The sequence below is a fragment of the Perca fluviatilis genome, chromosome 23 (assembly GCF_010015445.1).
Source record: "Perca fluviatilis chromosome 23, GENO_Pfluv_1.0, whole genome shotgun sequence".
In the NCBI taxonomy this organism is placed as follows: Eukaryota; Metazoa; Chordata; class Actinopteri; order Perciformes; family Percidae; genus Perca; species Perca fluviatilis.
Window position 1 is genome coordinate 1,329,403 of NC_053134.1, and position 21,153 is coordinate 1,350,555.

The 21,153-nt window shown below is 42.5% G+C and overlaps 1 protein-coding gene across 1 annotated transcript in view; it reads left to right on the top strand.

The window, feature by feature from the left end:
- Positions 1 to 21,153, top strand: part of LOC120553710 — a 71,920-nt gene that overhangs the window by 44,771 nt on the left and 5,996 nt on the right. Inside the window, 7 exon segments of the mRNA XM_039792401.1 lie at positions 726 to 952; positions 6,520 to 6,704; positions 8,465 to 8,791; positions 10,444 to 10,646; positions 11,356 to 11,567; positions 15,878 to 16,068; positions 20,401 to 20,610. Of these exon segments, the coding sequence (XP_039648335.1) occupies positions 726 to 952; positions 6,520 to 6,704; positions 8,465 to 8,791; positions 10,444 to 10,646; positions 11,356 to 11,567; positions 15,878 to 16,068; positions 20,401 to 20,610 (1,555 nt within the window).

Here is a 21,153-nt window from a genome sequence, read left to right on the forward strand (position 1 = left end):
TATAAAAGCAGATAAATTAGGTTATTTAAAGAAAGGCAACATCAAAAAGAAAGGTCTTCAGCCTGAGTTTAAAAGAGCTGAGAGTTGCGGACCTGCAGGTTTCTGGGAGTCTGTTCCAGATATGTGGAGTAGGCCTGTCCCAGACCACCTGAGAGGTCTGGGTGGGTCATAGTGTAGCAGACCTTGAGGCGGGTTTAGGTGGTGACAGACCGATGGTTTATCCAATCAGCTAACCAGGATTTTCAGACAGCGGTAGCCCTAATTCTGTTAGCCGCTCGCTAATGCTTTTTTCTCTTGGATCCTTCTTTTGGAATATGGACCGGGAACCTGAAATGGGGCCTTTTATTCCTAAATTCTCGTTACACAAACTCTCCTTTACCGACATGCTGCTAGCTTGCTGAGCTAACCGCGTGGGTTTGAATCCGACCTGCTTCCCTTTGCTGCGTGTCATCCCCCATCTCTCTCCCCCTTTCATGTCTATCCACTGTCTCTACTACTAATAAAAGGAAAAGCCCCGAAAAATATACTGTCTTTTTTTCTCAAAGTTTGTCGCTTTTTGCAGTTTTTGCCATTTAACAACAATAGTTTTTGTCGTTTTGTTTTGACCTATTCTTGCCTTTCTTCCTTTCTTTGTTGCTAGTATATCTGGGCCTTTAGTGGTACTCGGTGAAGGTTTCTAATCTGTACGCGGTCTCTCTCGTCTCTCCCCCCCCTCCCCCCTGCAGACCATCAGCCGGGCCTTCATGAACGGCAGCGCCCTGGAGCACGTGGTGGAGTTCGGCCTGGACTACCCAGAGGGCATGGCGGTGGACTGGCTGGGGAAGAACCTGTACTGGGCCGACACCGGCACCAACCGCATCGAGGTGGCCAAACTGGACGGGCAGCACCGGCAGGTCCTGGTCTGGAAGGATCTGGACAGTCCGCGCGCTCTGGCTCTGGATCCCGCAGAAGGGTTTGTTTTGTTTATTAAGATCCCTGTTAGCTAGAGCTGGGCGATTTAGTTTCCCTAAAAACATCTGCGATTTTTTTAATAAAAAACTCGATTTTCGATTCGATTTCCCACCCATTTAAAACAAAATAACTGAGAACTGTAAATATATTTTAAAAATATATATTTATTGTATTTAATTAAAGTGCATCAACATAAACAAAATTGCAAAGATAAACCCTTTCTCTAAGTGAAAAGTCACTGTGCAGTGTGCAACAAAGATTGTTAAACATCCAAATTATTTATACTGTATTTGGATTAAAAAAAAATTTGACCTACCAACTTGATTTTTAAATCAAATCGATTTTTTTCCCATCCCTACCGTTAGCTTCTGTCGGTCTTAAACAGACGCGTCTCTTTACAGGGTCTCTGTTGTTTCATAAGAATATCAAGGTATCTTTATTTGGCCCCCTTTGAAGGGAAATCTAGCCTCTTTCTGACCAAGTAGTTCCAGGAATCTAGTTTTAGGAACAGTCCACTTCTAAGCAGTTCTACTAACTACTCTCCCCCAAAACAGGTTTTTACCATTTGCATTCACACTGGCCAAGTGGCCACTTGGACTGACCTTTAGTCATTATAATCACAGCCATCTAACCACCACTATGCAGAAAAGACCCTGCCCTGAAGTAGGAGCTGAAAGAGTTACAACAGGGGTGTCAAACTCCGCTCCCCTAAGGGCCACACTAGAAAATCGGAATCGCATCAAGACATAGAGTTTATTGCTTTTATGTCATGGGAAAAGTCAAATATCTTTGACTGTATTATTGCATGTCTCCATATACGTAGGCTTCTCATTTACAGTTTGGTCGACAAAAATGTCGAAGAAAATGCCAAAAAACGTTTGAAAAAAGCATCAAAAATGTTGTGAAAAGTGACAAAAAGTAGGTGGACCAAAATGTATATAGGGACCGGATCAAAATCAGCAAGGGGCCGGATTTGGCCCGCAGGCCTTGAGTTAGACACGTGTGAGTTACAGGAACTGTGGTCAGAGGAACTTAAAAATCCCCAAATTGGCCCAGTCAGAACATGAGAAAAAAAGGGTCCTAGGTACGTTATGTTCTAGGAACTACAGAAATCCCTCCGGTCAGAAAGCGTTGTATGTTTTGGGCAAGTTGCTGCATGGACAATACAAAAACATAAACATAACCTAAAAACTTAAAAAATCGCAGACAGTAGAACCAGAGGCGAAAACACCAAAACAGACAATGCGCAAAACATCAACTCATGGATCGCTGCTACTTTAAATACATATTGATTCTTTAAAAAAAAAAAATGCATACACACTGAATATAATAGAATAGAATAGTCTTTTATTGTCACTGTCACAGGTACAACGGAATTTAAAGTGCTCTCCAGTCAGTGCATCATTCATTGAGTCTATAAAAATATAATGTAAGGGCTAGTGTTACTTAAAAAAGAATATACATATAGCAGCATTAGCAGCATACATTAACACACCCAGTCATTGCATGGCTCATATCTCTTTACATAAATATTTTTTTCTACTACCATGGGCTAACGATTAGACATGCATGTAAATGCCCTCTGTAAATGGTGCCCTGCTGGTAGGGGCAGTTTTTCACAACTTGACCTTCTTTCACTTAACTATGGTGCAGTAAAGTCAATCAGCTGTCTGTGATCTGCGTAACGACAGTACAGTGGGACATTTGCCTTCAACAGAGCGACAGTAATAACCTAATATACCATCATTACTGAGATTAAACTACATTCTTCAACAGAGACAGTAATAACCTAATATACCATCATTACTGAGATTAAACTACATTCTTCAACAGAGACAGTAATAACCTAATATACCATCATTACTGAGATTAAACTACATTCTTCAACAGAGACAGTAATAACCTAATATACCATCATTACTGAGTTTAAACTACATTCTTCAACAGAGCGACAGCAATAACCTAATATACCATCATTACTGAGTTTAAACTACATTCTTCAACAGAGACAGTAATAACCTAATATACCATCATTACTGAGATTAAACTACATTCTTCAACAGAGCGACAGTAATAACCTAATATACCATCATTACTGAGATTAAACTACATTCTTCAACAGAGACAGCAATAACCTAATATACCATCATTACTGAGTTTAAACTACATTCTTCAACAGAGACAGTAATAACCTAATATACCATCATTACTGAGATTAAACTACATTCTTCAACAGAGCGACAGCAATAACCTAATATACCATCATTACTGAGATTAAACTACATTATCTGTTATGTTTGCACTGAATAACGCATTCAATAAACAGAAACATAACTCTTGCAGCGCACATGAACAGATGCGCAATATTAGCTCACACATAAAATAGCACCCTCCTGAGTTAGCCTACTGTTGCTAACGTACATTCATAAATCCTGCATGACATCGTCCCGTACCTACAGGACCTCAGACTGACTTATTGATGCACGCACAGAGTAGTGTCGACAAACTTAGTCCAATGAGGGGAGAAAGGAAAGTGTGATAGCGCTCCACGTTAACGCTGCCGTTAACAGCCGATCCAGTCTGCTCAAAGCCATGCTCTTTTTCACAAATAGGTTGCACGTAAAGGGGGAAAAAGTAGCTTCCACTTAAGGAGCCCTATGTCCTGTCTTTGTGTCTTTGCTAGTTTAAGACCGACGCACTTGTCGATGGGAACTGTGTAGTTGTTCCAGTGTGGGGTGAGGGGGCAGCCGACGATCTTTTGGGCAGTGTCGATGACCCTCTGGAGCGCTTTCCTGCTCATCCGTACATAGTGCTAGGGTACCGACCACATCCAGAGGCCTGCACAGACGTGCTACTCAAATATAAGAGCATACATATCAAAGCAAGTGAATACCACATACTGTAGTACTGGATTACTAATATGCATAGGGGGTAGATATATTGTCCGTGAAGAGAACACCTCTCCAAAGTGCCAGACACCATCAAATGTGAGCATTTGCCCACTCAAGTCAGTTATGAGAGAGAGAGAGAGAGAGAGAGAGAGAGAGAGAGAGAGAGAGAGAGAGAGAGAGAGAGAGAGAGAGAGACCCTAATTAACACCAGATACTGAGTAAAACTTCACATTTAGAGTGGCCTTTTATTGTGTCCAGCCTAAATCACACCTGTGCAATAATCCTTCTGTCTAATCAGCATCTTGATATGCCACACCTGTGAGGTGGATGGATTATCTCGGCAAAGGAGAAGTGCTCACTAACGCAGATTTAGACAGATTTGTGAACAATATTTGAGAGAAATAGGCCTTTTGTGAACATAAGCCTCTTTCTGACCAAGTAGTTACAGGAACGTAGTTCTAGGAACAGTCCACTTCTAAACAGTTCTACTAACTACTCTCCACCAAAACAGGTTTTTCCATTTGCATTCACACTGGCCAGGTGGCCATAGGGACTATAGGAGCGGTAAGGAAGTTCAGACAAAGTTGTCTGAATGCCAGTGTAGACTTGTGTGTGATAACACAAAAATGTCACAAGAATGTCAACAGGTGTGATTAGATGGCTGTGTGAACACAAAAGACCTTTTGTTATTATAACACAGCCATCTAACCACCACAATATTTTGTTATGATACCACAGCCATTTAACCTGCTGCTGCTCGTTTTACAGTAATCAAGCAGGTAGGCCTACCTTCATGTGTGCATGTACAAATAATTGTAGTAACCCACTTTTCTATTAAATATTTTTAATTTTTGCAAAAGACCGGTTTACAAAAGTAGAAGGCATGCTAAACAGTGAAGTTAATACAATATTAAAAAGATGCTGAAAAGGGAACAGCAAAAAGACCCTGCCCTGGAGTAGGAGCTGAAAGAGGAAACAGGAACTGCTGTTCTAGGAACTTAAAAATCCCCAAATTGGTCCAGTCTGAACATGAGAGAAAAAAAGGGTCCTAGGAACTGCAAAAAATCCCTCCGGTCGGAAAGGGACTATAGAAAAAGTCTCAGATCTTTGAGTTCAGCTCATGAAAAATGGGGGCAAAAACAAAAAGTGTTGCGTTATTATTTTGTTCAGTGTAGAAAAATAAGTGTTCTGGGGGTTTAAAACCTGTTGGGACTGGCTCTGGGTCCCACTGAAGGGTGAGAAGTTCAGCTAAAGACAAGAGAAGCCAGATGCAATGAGAACAAATTCCCTTTCCTCCTGTCATTTCCTGTTCAGTCGCTTTAAAACAAACCGGAACATGCTACAGAGTTAGGGGTGTAAATCAAAGGTTTTATCACGATACAGTATTATATAAATTCTTTTGACACAATACGATATGTTGCTGGTATCTTAAAGTCTGTCACAATTTTAAATTCAGGGGTCTGCGATCGATACGAGACGATAATCATTTGCCCGTTTAACACAGTTACATAAAAACAAACTTTTTTCTAATAAAAAGAATAAGTGGGAATTTGAAATAAACCGAGACATCTTACAGATGATATGTATCGTTGTTTTCACTTTGCATCGATACATGGATATGTTGATACAGATGAATGTATTGTTGTTACATCCATCCAGGTGTTAGCCTGACCAGCCAGCCCCACATCCAGATGTTGAGGTCTGGGAGCTCCCCATTGGTCAGGGCTCAATCCGAGGGGCGGGATAAACGGTTGTCTTTCAAATTCCCTCTGCACGCAATAGGATAGCGCTACAACCAATCAGAGCAACGCTAGTTGATAGATTAAACTTTAAACTCCAAACACATCTTCCTTTTTTAAGAATGACTTCAGAGCCGTTCTTTTCTCAAAGAAAAGCTGAACTCCAAGTCTTCCAGAGTTTGGTTTTTCCAGCTCGCAAGCCAGCAGAGAGTTCTTGGACGACCCTGGCTGCAGATTACATTTGCTGCCGCTAGGGGGCGTCTAGATTTCTCGGCTAACAGGGTATATAATAGTTAAAGCGTGTAGCAAAGTTGCCTTTAAAACCTTTTAAATGAAATAAAGTTGCTTCCGTCTGGCCGTAGACACCGCCTGCCTACCTGCAGGACGAGTAGGCTCCAAAATGTATTTATCCCAACTGCCATTGTCCTTTTTAAACAAAGTAAGGTAGTTTTATGGTTTAATTATCCATTTATTGTCGTCTTTATGTAATGCTCAATTTGTTAACGTCTATTTTTTTACGGTCTTTCATTGCTTGTCTGGATGGTTGGGCCATGTGGAGAAAATCAGATATCGCGATGTTCTCGTCCTAATACCTCGATGTCGATACTGTGGCGATATTCTAGGGGTTGACAATTCACAATGAGATTTAAGATATGTAATCTTCAGTAATGTGGTCATAATGTCTGGGTAAAAAATAATAGAACAGCTAGAGTTGTCTGATAACACAGAAAATGACATCACTTTACTGTAGTGCATCCTTTAAAACCAGCAAAAGACACTTATGCCATTTACGATATTACGATTTCCAAAATCTAAGACGATATCTAGTCTCATAACACGATATCGATATATCGATATATTGCCCAGCCCTATTGTCTGGTGCGTGGTACCTCTGTCCCCCTCCGGGATAATGAAGTTTCCTTGATCCTTGATATCAGGTACATGTACTGGACGGAGTGGGGGGGGAAGCCGAAGATCGACCGAGCGGCGATGGACGGGACGGGGCGCATCACGCTGGTGGCCGACGTGGGCCGAGCCAACGGGCTCACCATCGACTACGCCGAGCGCCGCCTGTACTGGACCGACCTCGACACCACGCTCATCGAGTCCTCCAACATGCTAGGTGAGAGTCGGCCGTCACTTTACGCCACTGTTTCTCAACGTCTTCGGGGTGTTATTTTGGGTCTCTGGTGCTTCCACACACATACAGACTTTGAAATAAACCCATCCATGGTCCGGTTTCTGAATGTGTCCTGCCTTCAGTCTCCTGGTGAGCTGGTCAACATCTGCACGGCTTTCTACGTCACTAGCCGAAACGAGCTGGCTAGCACGTTAACGCTAGCATGCTAGCTCGTTCTCAATGGCAAAGCGCTGCTACAACACACACTAGTTCACCATAATCTCCAAAAGAACTACTTCCATGTGCTCCCTGGTTTAGAAGAAGTCTCCCAGCTGATCCTGCCTTGGAACTGACTGAAGTTGGAGAAACAGCCTTTCTTTTACTGTCTATGGAGCTCGCTGACATGATCTACGATCTGAGCTACTGAGCATGTGCGAGTGCAATCAAAGATAGTACAGAAGAAGAAGAAGAGAGGTCTCACTCTGTAGCTAAAACAGAGACCTGAACACAGGGTGAAAAGAGGAGCTGCAGCAATGTGCAGTACAACAAAAATATGGTGTTTTTAGAAAATTAAACCATGTAAACCTATTCTGGTACAAACTTAAAAATACAATAATTAACCTGAAAATGAGCAGAATATGGGCGCTTTAAACCAAAGATTGATAATAACAATACACGTTTACACTTTAAACTACTTGCAAAAAACAGTGGTCTGCTACATTAAAACCTGCCAGTTCACGGCACTGCAACTGGACGAGATGGTGGATCATAAAGCCCCGGACACAGACAGGTCTGGTTTCTCCGGAAATTCAAAGCCAGACCGTCATGGCGGCTCGTTGAGAATACGATCTCATATCGGACTAAAATAGTTCACCGAGACATGTTTCTGAAAACATTTTAAGAGAGAAATAGGCCGTGTAGTTGCTGAATCTGTCTTCATTTCAGATCAACAAAGGTCAGTTTAGAAGGTCTTCATCAGATTTTGAGAGACTCTAGTCACCTCATCCCGCTCCCCATTTCCTGGTTAGCTCTCCACCAATCAGATGACAGTCTGACATGTCATGTCAAATCGCCCAAAATGAACGCCGACGGCTCTGACGACGGCACGGAGCACACCGAACACACTCGAGTCACCGACCTCGCCAGACGGCCGATTATTGGCTCGGTGCGTCAGCGCCTTAACCCTCGCGTTGACTCTGGGTCAAATTGACCCGTTTTTTAATTTTTGTTTTATATCATAACTAGGGTTGGGCATCGTTTAGATTTTAACGATTCTGATTCCAGTTCCAGTTCTTCCGTTAGATTCCGGTTCTCATCAATTCTCCATTCTGGTTCTTTGAGCGGTGGAGCTGAAACGGGTCACATGTTTATTTCACAAATAAGAGGAAATTATTTTTTTTTTGATTCAGAGCTGGGTTGCAGTTTAACGGGGCTTTTTCAAGGTAAAATAAAGCCACGCTAGAGCGCCGCTTACTGCGCTCCACGGCTGCAACACCACAAGCGCCTGGTCGCTACGGAAACCCAAAACTTGCGCATGTTAAATCTAGAACCCGTGCTCAGATTTAAAACCAAATCCTCCAAAACGATTCCAAGTAGGAATCAGTTCTTGATGCCCAACCCTAATCGTAAAATATGGGACGTAGAAATAAGTGCTGAAAATGTAAAGAAGGAAAGAAAATGTGAAGAATATGTTTCACTCCAAAATATTAATTAAAAAAAGCATTGCCTAATCGGCTCTTTTTTTTTGGTTTTTCTGCCTCCAGGTCAGGACCGCGAGGTGATAGCCGATGACCTCCCTCACCCGTTCGGCCTCACCCAGTACCAGGACTACATCTACTGGACGGACTGGAGCCAGCGCAGCATCGAGCGCGCCAACAAGACCAGCGGGCAGAACCGCACCGTGATCCAGGGCCACCTGGACTACGTCATGGACATCCTGGTCTTCCACTCGTCCCGGCAGGGCGGCTGGAACGCCTGCGCCTCCACCAACGGGCACTGCTCGCACCTCTGCCTCGCCGTGCCCGTCAGCAGCTTCGTGTGCGGCTGCCCCGCCCACTTCTCCCTCAACTACGACAACAAGACCTGCAGCGGTGAGTAGAGCTGCCGCAATTAAAGTGACCTTTTAGCTCAGGTTTTACTGATTTTAGGAATATGAAGCATTTGAAGATACTCCAGGAAATTACATCACAATAAGCAAAATAAACATACAGTACAGGCCAAAAGTTTAGACACACCTTCTCATTCAATGCGTTTCCTTTTTATTTTCATGACTATTTACATTGTAGATTCTCAAACGTGTCTTATATTTTAGATTCTTCAAAGTAGCCACCCTTTGCTTTTTTATTAATAAGGGAAAGACTTCCACTAATGAACCCTGACAAAGCACACCTGTGAAGGTAAAACCATTTCAGGTGACTACCTCATGAAGCTCATTGAGAGAACACCAAGGGTTTGCAGAGTTATCAAAAAAAGCAAAGGGTGGCTACTTTGAAGAATCTAAAATATAAGACATGTTTTCAGTTTTTTGTTAAGTACATAATTCCATATGTTCATAGTTTTGATGCCTTCAGTGAGAATCTATGTAAATAATCATGAAAATAAAGAAACAGATTGAATGAGAAGGTGTTTCCAAACTTTTGGCCTGTACTGTATAGGCGCAGTGGCGGACCATTTCTATCCTTCCTTCTCTTTCTCCAAGTTTGTCAAAGTTTTAGTAGTTTTTATCTTTTTAAAAAACTTTTTTCTAAGTTAGTCTTCCTTCTTTCATTCTCTTTTTCAAGTCTGTCGCTTTTTACGAAGTTTTTGTTGCTGTTTTCTAAGTTTTTGATTCTATTTTCGACCTATTCTTGCCTTACATCCTTCTTTCTACCGACTTTTTCCAAGTTTTTATGTTTTTTTTTAAAGCGCCCATATTTTGCTCATGTTCAGTTTCATAATTGTATTTTAAGGTTGTACCAGAATAGGTTTACATGGTTTAATTTAAAAAAACACAATATTTTTGTTGTACTGCACATTGCTGCAGCTCCTCTTTTCACCCTGTGTTCAGCTCTCTGTTTTAGCTACAGAGTGAGACATCTTCTTCTTTTGTACTATCTTTGATTGCACTCGCACATGCTCAGTAGCTCAGATCGTAGCTCATGTCAGCTAGCTCCATAGACAGTAAAAGAAAGGCTGTTTCTCCAACTTCAGTCAGTTCCAAGGCAGGATCAGCTGGGAGACTTCTTCTAAACCAGGGAGCTCATGGAAGTAGTTCTTCTGGAGATTATGGTGAACTAGTGTGTGTTGTAGCAGCGCTTTGCTATTGAGAACGAGGTAGCATGCTAGCGCTAGCATGCTAACAGTTAGCCCCCTAGGCCCCTCGTCTCAACTAGTGCCGTAGAAAGCCGTGCAGATGTTGACCAGCTCACCAGGAGACTGAAGGCAGGACACATTCAGAAACCGGATCTCACTCAGAACACCATGGATGGATTTATTTCAAAGTTTGTATGCGTGAGGAAGCACCAGAGACACAAAATAACTCCCCAAATCACCAGAAAAAGTGATTATTGTTTTTGTCGCCTTTTTCCATCAGCATTTAAATGTTTTTCAGTTCCACGGCTGTTGTTTTGATAAATCTATCGCTGGCCAGGTGGGGTCCATGGCTTAAAAACACAATTCCCATGGCGTACATTATTGAACAAAGTTTGAGTACCACTGTTTTTTAAAGGGTAACAAGCGTCTGCCGGTTTGTTTTTCCTTACAGCTCCGACCTCCTTCCTGCTGTTCAGTCAGAAGTCGGCCATCAACCGCATGGTGATCGACGAGCAGCAGAGTCCCGACATCATCCTGCCGATCCACAACCTGAGGAACGTGCGAGCGATCGACTACGACCCGCTGGACAAACAGCTGTACTGGATCGACTCCAAGCAGAACATCATCCGCCGCGCTCAGGACGACGGGAACCAGGTACACGTTATAAAATCTCTCTTCAAGGTTTTTATAGTTCAGGGTTCATACGTTTTGAAAAAAACTTGGAAAAGTTATGGACTGCATCGATACACAGACGCCAAAGAAATATAATGTACTGTTATTTGTTATAGTTTTTTTTTACCCATTGAGCGATGTTTCAACTTTTAAAATGTTGTATTTGTGCTTTTTGTGAGACTGCAGATGTAAATTAGCTTAAGGCAAACTCTGGTGCAATGCATCAAATGGTCACATTTATGCTTTTAATTGCACATTGTCCCTTACAAACTGAAGTATCGATCATTTATCATATAAATTGCGATAAGAGAATTTAACTGTTTGATACCAGCAGGGCTGTGCTCGATTGAAGAAATTCTTAGTCGACTAACACTCATTCAATTCTATCGACTAATCGATTAGTTGATTTAATCGACAGATCTGTAAATCTGAGTTTCTCCACTAAGAGTCATGCTAAAAGCACCGCTTTAATTCTTGTGTTTACCAGAGATGAGCTCGTACGTTACTTGGAAATAAGTCATTCAGCATGAAAACAGCATCAGACATGACTAATGGACTAAAGAAATCTAAGTTGACTAAGACCAAAACCACCGATTAGTCGACTAAGAGCGAGCAGCCCTAGATAGTAGTATACAGCTGTTAAAGCATTATAAAATCTGTGACGCTGACCTCTGTGTTCTGGTCCCGTCAGAGTGTGATCGTGGTGCCGAGTTCTCTGGCCGGGCCCAGCCAGGGTCTGCAGCTGTACGACCTGAGCATCGACATCTACAGCCGCTTCATCTACTGGACCAGCGAGGTCACCAACGTCATCAACGTGACCCGCACGGACGGCAGCCGAGTCGGTGTGGTGCTGAGAGGAGAGCACGACAAGCCCAGAGCCATCGTGGTCAACCCGGAGAGAGGGTCAGTGTCCCCGCAAACCACAAACACCCAAGTGTCCCCGCAAACCACAAACACCCGAGTGTCCCTGCAAACACCCGAGTGTCCCTGCAAACACCCGAGTGTCCCCGCAAACTACAAACACCCGAGTGTCCCCGCAAACTACAAACACCCGAGTGTCCCCACAAACCACAAAACCCCGAGTGTCCCTGCAAACACCCGAGTGTCCCTACAAACACCCGAGTGTCCCCGCAAACTACAAACACCCGAGTGTCCCCGCAAACCACAAACCCCCGAGTGTCCCTGCAAACACCCGAGTGTCCCTGCAAACCCCCGAGTGTCCCTGCAAACACCCGAGTGTCCCTGCAAACACCCGAGTGTCCCTGCAAACACCCGAGTGTCCCTGCAAACACCCGAGTGTCCCCGCAAACCACAAACACCCGAATGTCCCCGCAAACACCCAAGTGTCCCCGCAAGCACCCGAGAGTCGTAAAGGTTACAAAATGTCCTGCTGTGGCATCTGGTTTTGGATCAAATGTTTGTACTGTATAAGCAAAGTGTAAGCGTTACATCTCAGTTAGGTAGGCCTACTTGGATGAATTGTGCAATAATGACAGATTCACACATTTGTCTTTTATTTACAGTAAATAAATACTAAACAATTACAAATCTTAAAGTCAAGTTTATAAAGTCACTTCCTTTGTATTCATTTGATTCCCAATCAATACATACACTGGTAAGAATTGCTTTCCATTGTCAAGATGTACTTAAAAACAGTTCTGAAATCCAAAATAATATAATTTTATTCATATTGTGATAAAACATGCGATTAATCGCGATTAACTATAGAAATTTGGCGATTAATCGCAGTTTAAAAAATTAATCGTTTGACAGCCCTAGACACAAGTGTTATCTGTCCCTGGTTTTAAAGGCTGCATTACAGTAAACTAATGTAATGTTTTGAACTTACCAGACTGTTCTAGCTTTTCTATCATTGGCCTTTTACTTTAGTTATTATATACACACAAATGATGATTATTAATCAAAAATCTCATTGTGTAAATACTTTTTTGTAAGCACCAATAGTCAACCCTACAATATCGCCGCAATATCGATATTGAGATATTTGGTTAAACAATATCGTGATATTAGATCTAGTTCCTCTCCTCTTCAGCATCTTGTTTCAGTCGTTTGTTTTTCGCCGTTGGTGGAGCTCTTAAAGCCGAGTCGCAGCTCGCCGGTGCCGAGTCGCTTGTTTGGAACCATAATTGCAGGCTTTCCTTCGGCCGGGGCTTTCTCGCAGTAATCTCTGGGTCATCGGGTGGTTGGGAGATGAAGTCTGCAGATGTTCTAAAAGGGGAAACGCGCCAGAAAGCAGTGGTGGAATGTAACTAAGTACATTTACTACAGTACTTTTACTTCAGTACCAAATGTTGAGCTACTTGTACTTGAGTCTTTTCTTCTCATGCCACTTTCTACTTCTACTCCGCTACATTTCAGAGAGAAATATTGGACTTTTTACTCCACTACATTCATCTGGTTACTTTAGTTACTAGTTACTTTAGTTACTCCACTACATTCATCTGTTCCAGCTTTAGTTACTGGTTACTTTAGTTACTCCGCTACATTCATCTGTTACAGCTAATAGTTACTTAACCCACTACATATCTGTCGCTTTAGTTACTAGTTACTTTAGTTACTCCGCTACATTCATCTGTTCCAGCTTTAGTTACTAGTTACTTTAATCACTCCACTACATTCATCTGTTCCAGCTTTAGTTACTAGTTACTTTAATCACTCCACTACATTCATCTGTTCCAGCTTTAGTTACTAGTTACTTTAATCACTCCACTACATTCATCTGTTCCAGCTTTAGTTACTGGTTACTTTAGTTACTAGTTACTTTAGTTACTCCGCTACATTCATCTGTTCCAGCTTTAGTTACTAGATACTTTAGTTACTCCGCTACATTCACCTGTTACAGCTTTAGTTACTAGTTACTTTAGTTACTCCACTACATTCATCTGTTACAGCTTTAGTTACTAGTTACTTTAGTTACTCCACTACATTCATCTAGTTACTTTAGTTACTAGTTACTTTAGTTACTCCACTACATTCATCTGTTCCAGCTTTAGTTACTGGTTACTTTAGTTACTCCGCTACATTCATCTGTTACAGCTTTAGTTACTAGTTACTTTAGTTACTCCACTACATTTATCTGTTCCAGCTTTAGTTACTAGTTACTTTAGTTACTCCGCTACATTCATCTGTTACAGCTTTAGTTACTAGTTACTTTAGTTACCCACTCATTCATCTGGTTACTTTAGTTACTAGTTACTTTAGTTACTCCACTACATTCATCTGTTCCAGCTTTAGTTACTGGTTACTTTAGTTACTCCGCTACATTCATCTGTTACAGCTTTAGTTACTAGTTACTTTAGTTACTCCACTACATTTATCTGTTCCAGCTTTAGTTACTAGTTACTTTAGTTACTCCTACATCATCTGTCCAGCTTTAGTTACTAGTTACTTTAATCACTCCACTACACATCTGTTCCAGCTTTAGTTACTAGTTACTTTAATCACCTCACTACATTCATCTGTCCACTTTAGTTACTAGTTACTAATATCACACATCTGCCACTAGACGACAGACAACTTTAGTTACACACATCTGTTCACTTAGTACTAATACTTTAGTTACCCGCTACATCATGTAATAGTAAACTTACCCACACATCTTACAGTTACTAGTACTTTAGTTACCAAATCTGTTCCACTTTAGTTACTAGTACTTAGTTACTCCACACACATCTGTACAGCTTTAGTTACTAGTTACTACCCTCATCTGACATTTAGTAGTTATTATATCTCACACATCTGTTACCTTTAGTACTATACTTATTATCCACAATCTGTATAGAAACTTAGTTACCTCTACATCATCTGTTACAGCTAGTTACTAGTTACTAGTTACTCTCTACATCATGTTACAGCTTTAGTTACTATACCCCACACACTTAACTTTAGTTACTATACTTTAGTTACCCCACAATTGTCACTTTAGTTACTAGTTACTTTAGTTACTCCACTACATTTATCTGTTCCACTTTAGTACTATACTTAGTTACTCACAACATCTTTCCACTTTAGTTACTAGATACTTTAGTTACTGCCATTACCTGTCTTCAGTTACTAGTTACTTTAATTACTGCTACATTGTTTACAGCTTTAGTTACTAGTTACTTTAGTTACTCCTCTACATTCATCTGTTACAGCTTTAGTTACTAGTTACTTTAGTTACTCCTCTACATTCATCTGTTACAGCTTTAGTTACTAGTTACTTTAGTTACTCCGCTACATTCATCTGTTACAGCTTTAGTTACTAGTTACTTTAGTTACTCCACTACATTCATCTGTTCCAGCTTTAGTTACTAGTTACTTTAGTTACTCCACTACATTCATCTGTTCCAGCTTTAGTTACTAGTTACTTTAGTTACTCCGCTACATTCATCTGTTCCAGCTTTAGTTACTAGTTACTTTAGTTACTCCTCTACATTCATCTGTTCCAGCTTTAGTTACTAGTTACTTTAGTTACTCCACTACATTCATCTGTTACAGCTTTAGTTACTAGTTACTTTAGTTACTCCGCTACATTCATCTGTTACATTTTCGAGGTTGTTTTTGTTTTTCTCCCTTTTTTATTTTTTTAATAAAGGTTATCCAAGTTTTTTTTAAATTTTAGTTTTTTTTCTCATTTCTCAATACATGCAGAAATGTCTAATTTCTAAATGTTTTATATACAGTGTGATGTGCAGTGTGTGTGTTATTGCACATTATTTGAATATTGCCCAATAGTGATGGTCATATTCACTGAGTAATATACATATATTGGATAATGACAGTAATGATATTGCACAGGAATGGAATTGCACAATATTGTCAATATTATCAATAGTATTAAATATTAAATATTGCACAGTAGGTGAGTAGAAGAAAGTCTGCTGTTAGTACTTTTACTGCAGTAAAGGGGGTGGGGTGGTGACGGCGCAGTGGGTAAGACACATGCCTTTGGTGTTGGAGACCCGGGTTAGATTCCCACTGTGATACACCAACCAGTGTGTCCCTGAGCAAGGCACTGTAGCTCCAGAGGTGTGCTACCTCTGACATATAGAGCAATTGTAAGTCGCTTTGGATAAAAGCATCAGCTAAATGACATGTCATGTAATGTAATGAATGCGAAAACTTCCAGCGCTGCCAAAAAGAAACTGTTGACCTGTTGAAGATGTGAATGGATCAGATGCACGGTGTTAACCCCCCCTCGTGTCTCGCAGGTACATGTACTTCACCAACCTGCTGGAGCGCTCTCCGAAGATCGAGCGCGCGGCGCTGGACGGGACGGAGCGAGAGGTTTTGTTCTTCAGCGGTTTGGGGAAGCCCGTGGCGCTGGCCATCGATAACGAGCTGGGGAAGCTGTTCTGGGTCGACTCGGACCTGAGGCGCATCGAGAGCAGCGATCTCTCCGGTGAGTCGGTCACACATCAGGTTCTGGTCAGGTGAGCGAGCCGCGTTGGTCCGGTAGGGCTGGCCGTCCCCCATACCGATACCGGGACTTTGATACCGGTTCCGATAGTTTCCATTTTCCAATTTTATGAAATGGAAAGAAAGTGCAACATTGCGGCACAAATTTTGTATTTATTTTTCAGCTCTAACCTACACGCAGATACAGACACACACACACACACACACACACACACACACACACACACACACACACACACACAGACACACACACACACACACAGAGACACACACACACAACAGACACACACACACACACACACAGAGACACACACACACACACACACACACACAAGATACACACACACACACACACACACACACAAAAACACAACACACACACACACAAAAACACACACACACACACACAAACACACACACACAAGACACAACAACACACACAGAGACACACACAACACACACACACACACACAAACAACACAAAAACAACACACAAACACAAACCACAAACACACACACACCAAACACACACACACACACACACAACCACGACACACACACACACACACACAGAGATACACACACACACACAATACACACACACACACAAGACACACACACACACACACGAAGACACACACACACACACACGAACACAACAGAGACACACACACACACACACACACACGCAGACACACACACACATACACACACACGCACACAGACACACACGCGCACACACAGACACACACACACACACAGAGATCAAGGCTTCCTGAAATTGTAAAGACTTTTGCAGTTTTATGTGTTTGCCACAAATGGCAAAATACTTTTTGTTCGGTCTGTTTGTTTAAAGGGTAACTTCACTGTTTTTCAACCTTGACTATATTTTCCCCTGTTATTGTGTCTAAGTGACTGATGGGAACAACATTTATGAACTTGGTCCAGTATTAATCCGAAACAAGCTGCAATCTAACGTTAATGGACAAATGTTCACCTTCAGTTTTTCGAAGTCTCTGACAACATTATGGATGGATCCCTACAGAGATAGAGCTTTCAGTTAAAGAGTAAGATCCTTTTAGTTTAACATGAAACAGCCCCGAAATCACCATCACCAAACTCCACCAGACTCCATGTAAATAATCAGGACTTTTAGTGTGTATAGAGCCAGCATATCTCCACCAGACTCCATGTAAATAATCAGGACTTTAGCGTGTATAGAGCCAGCATATTTCCACCAGACTCCATGTAAATAATCAGGACTTTTAGTGTGTATAGAGCCAGCATATCTCCACCAGACTCCATGTAAATAATCAGGACTTTTAGCGTGTATAGAGCCAGCATATTTCCACCAGACTCCATGTAAATAATCAGGACTTTTAGTGTGTATACAGCCAGCATATCTCCACCAGACTCCATGTAAATAATCAGGACTTTTAGCGTGTATAGAGCCAGCATATCTCCACCAGACTCCATGTAAATAATCAGGACTTTTAGTGTGTATAGAGCCAGCATATCTCCACCAGACTCCATGTAAATAATCAGGACTTTTAGTGTGTATAGAGCCAGCATATACTTCACCACACCGATGTAAATAATCAGGACTTTTAGCGGTATAGAGCCAGCATATCTCCACATGTAAATGGGTGAATTAAGGGTTTATTTCAACCAAACCAGAGTGGTGATTGTTGGAACAGTGGAAAGATGAACCAAGATGCTTTGGTAGTTTTATTTAGTTTCTGTCCACTTTGAATGAAGTGTGTTTTACGATGATAAAAGTCCTGATTATTTACATGGAGTTCGGTGTAGTTTGGTGATGGTGATGGGGCTGTTTCATGTTAAACTAAAAGGATCTTACTCTTTAACTAAAAGCTCTATCTCTTTAGGGATCCATCCCATAATGTTGTCAGACACTTAGAATAATAATCTGAGTCTGTCAGCAGCAACAACAGAACTTTTAGTGACTCTAACTGCTGCTGAACATTAGTCCTGTAGGGTTACAGTACAGCCCGGTTCACGGCTGCTGGTTACAGCGTTCTCGCTCAACACTGGACCAGTTTTAGAGATTGTTGTTCACATTAGTCACTTAGTTACAAATGCATGGGGAAATAGGGTCCAGGTTGAAACATATGGAAGTTACTCGTTAACTCTGTGGAGGAGAGTGAGGCAGTGGATGTGTGAACGGAGCAAATGGAGAGTTTTGTGCCAGGAAAGAGGAAGTTGGCTCGGAGCCCGAAGTTCAGCACATTCTTGTGATTCTCCGAAGCCCCACGCAGGCCGACAGGAATGTAAACCATCTGCAGGAGAGGACGGAGGGGGACGTAAACACTGTCAGACTGAGGGAGGGTTCAGAGGAGTCCGCTTCATGTTTTTTGGTTCAGGACTGAAGACTCTGTGGTCCTCTTCTGATTGTTAACGGCTGCTTTGGTTGTCTCTGCAGGGGCTAGCGCCCCCAGCAGGGCGTTCCCACTAATAACAGCTTCTGCAGCGCTGAATAACCTCACTGACTGTAGATCTGGAATTTTACTGGAGACTAAAAACAGACATTCAAATGTCAAATTTCCCCTTTTTATACCAACTGAATGCTTTTTTCCACTAATAAATGTGACCTCATTTAAAGGCTAAAATCATAATTATATAGGACGTTTGCAGATGTTATGTGTTTAAAAAAATGCAAAAGCACATTCATTGCGTCTTGGAGAAAAACTGTGTTGTCAGCAACCCTCCGTTTACTCTTTGTCTCACCCATCCTGCCTAGACGAAACAAAATGTATGGCTTCACGCAGCCTCATCCAATCCAGAGAGAGCGCCATAATCAGAATCAAAATTAGTTTTGGTGCCTAAACTTAACTGTATCCCCTTCAACCCCGCCTGCTACCCATTTATGTCCCAGCTACCCCCACCACTCCCTACCTACACAGCTACAATAACACAAATTACTACTCAAATGCCCCACATAAACTATCACACTACACAACAGCCTGCTACATTACCATTAGACTAGTCGCACATATGCTACACCCTGAGTGCCGCTACACCATATGCTACACCCTGAGGCCCCTACACTGCGTTGGCTACACCCTGCAGTCCGCTACACAAGCATGCCATACACCTGCAGGCGCACATCATGATGTATAGCTACTACCGCTACACAGCAGCCCCCTACACCCTCAGTGCCCGCTACATAGCATGATACACCCCAGAGCTACATAGCTACTACAATACACCCATATACATAACACCAGCAATGTTACATCCTACACATCTACCCCCTCAGGCCTAACACACAGCTACACTAGCCTAACACTATGTACAGCGCCTACACACTACTACACCTTGAGGCTACACATAACTATAAACATGCCCTCTACACATGACACCCCTCACTACACAGTACTCACCCAGCACTTTAACGACGCTACACAGCAAAACCCTACACAGGCTCCAAATTCTAGGCTACACACATATGTCCTACACCCTGTAGTCCCGTACATCAGCTATGTACACCCCCTGAGCTACACAGCTAGTACTATGTGTACACCAGCAGTCGCTACATATCTAGCCCACAGCCGCTACACAGTAGTCCTCTACACCCAGTGCTACACATGAGTCTTACACCCATGCCTACACACATGTACGACAGCCTGCTACATCATGCTATGTCCTGCTACACCCTGCAGTGCCCTGCTACATCATGCTATGTCCTGCTACACCCTGCAGTGCCCTGCTACATCATGCTATGTCATGCTATGTCCTGCTACATCATGCTATGTCCTGCTACACCCTGCAGTGCCCTGCTACATCATGCTACGTCCTGCTACGTCATGCTATGTCCTGCTACGTCCTGCAGTGCCCTGCTACGCCATGAACTACTACAACTACTATTTCTAGTCATAGTTCCATTATCTAGACACCGTCAGACACTCTCCACTGTCCCACTGAATGCTTGCTCTTGGGGGGAATTACTAGAATTGTTTGTAAATTATAGAGTGTGGTCTAGACCTACTCTATCTGTAAAGTGTCTCGAGATAACTCTCGTTAGGATTTGATACTATTAATAAAATTGAATTTTATATAAATAAATAAATAAATAAATAAAGGTATACATGTGAGTGAATGTAGTGTGTTCTAGTGTACGATGTGTAGCTGACTTGGTGTATCGCTGTTGTCCTGCCTCCCTTCCTGCCTCACCCTTCAGTTTCTCACCTGTTTTGTTGCCTCTGTTCCTGAACGTTTTCGCCCTACAACCTTGTTTTGTTTTTGTGTTTTTTTCCCCCCCCCCGGTGCTTTAAAACAACCACACGCACGCCTGCAGGAGCCAATCGGATCGTGATCGCAGACTCCAACATCCTGCAGCCCGTGGGCCTGACGGTGTTCGGGAACCACCTGTACTGGATCGACAAGCAGCAGCAGATGATCGAACGCATCGACAAAACCACGCGGGAGGGCCGCACCAAGATCCAGGCGCGCATCCCCTACCTCAGCGATATCCACGCCGTGCACGAGCTCGACATGAGCGAGTACAGTGAGTCGGACTTTAATACGTTCACACACATATGCACGTATGCACACACATACATACGCATGCATACACACACACAAACGGGCACACACACACAAGTGCTCGCGCACACACAAATGCACATACATACGCATGCACACACACACACATACATACACACACACGCACACACACACACAGAAACGCACGCACGCACACACACACACAGAAACGCACGCACGCACACACACACACACACACTCACACACACACACTCACACACACACACACACACAAACACATACACACACACACACACACATACACACACACACACATACACACACAAACGGGCACACACATACACACACAAGCGCTCACGCACACATACATACACACACACATATATACGCACGCACGCATGCACACACACACACATACATACATACATACATACACACACACACACACAACTATGCACACACATACATACGCATGCATACACACACAAATGCACACACAAATGCACACACACACAAGTGCTCGCGCACACACAAATGCACATAC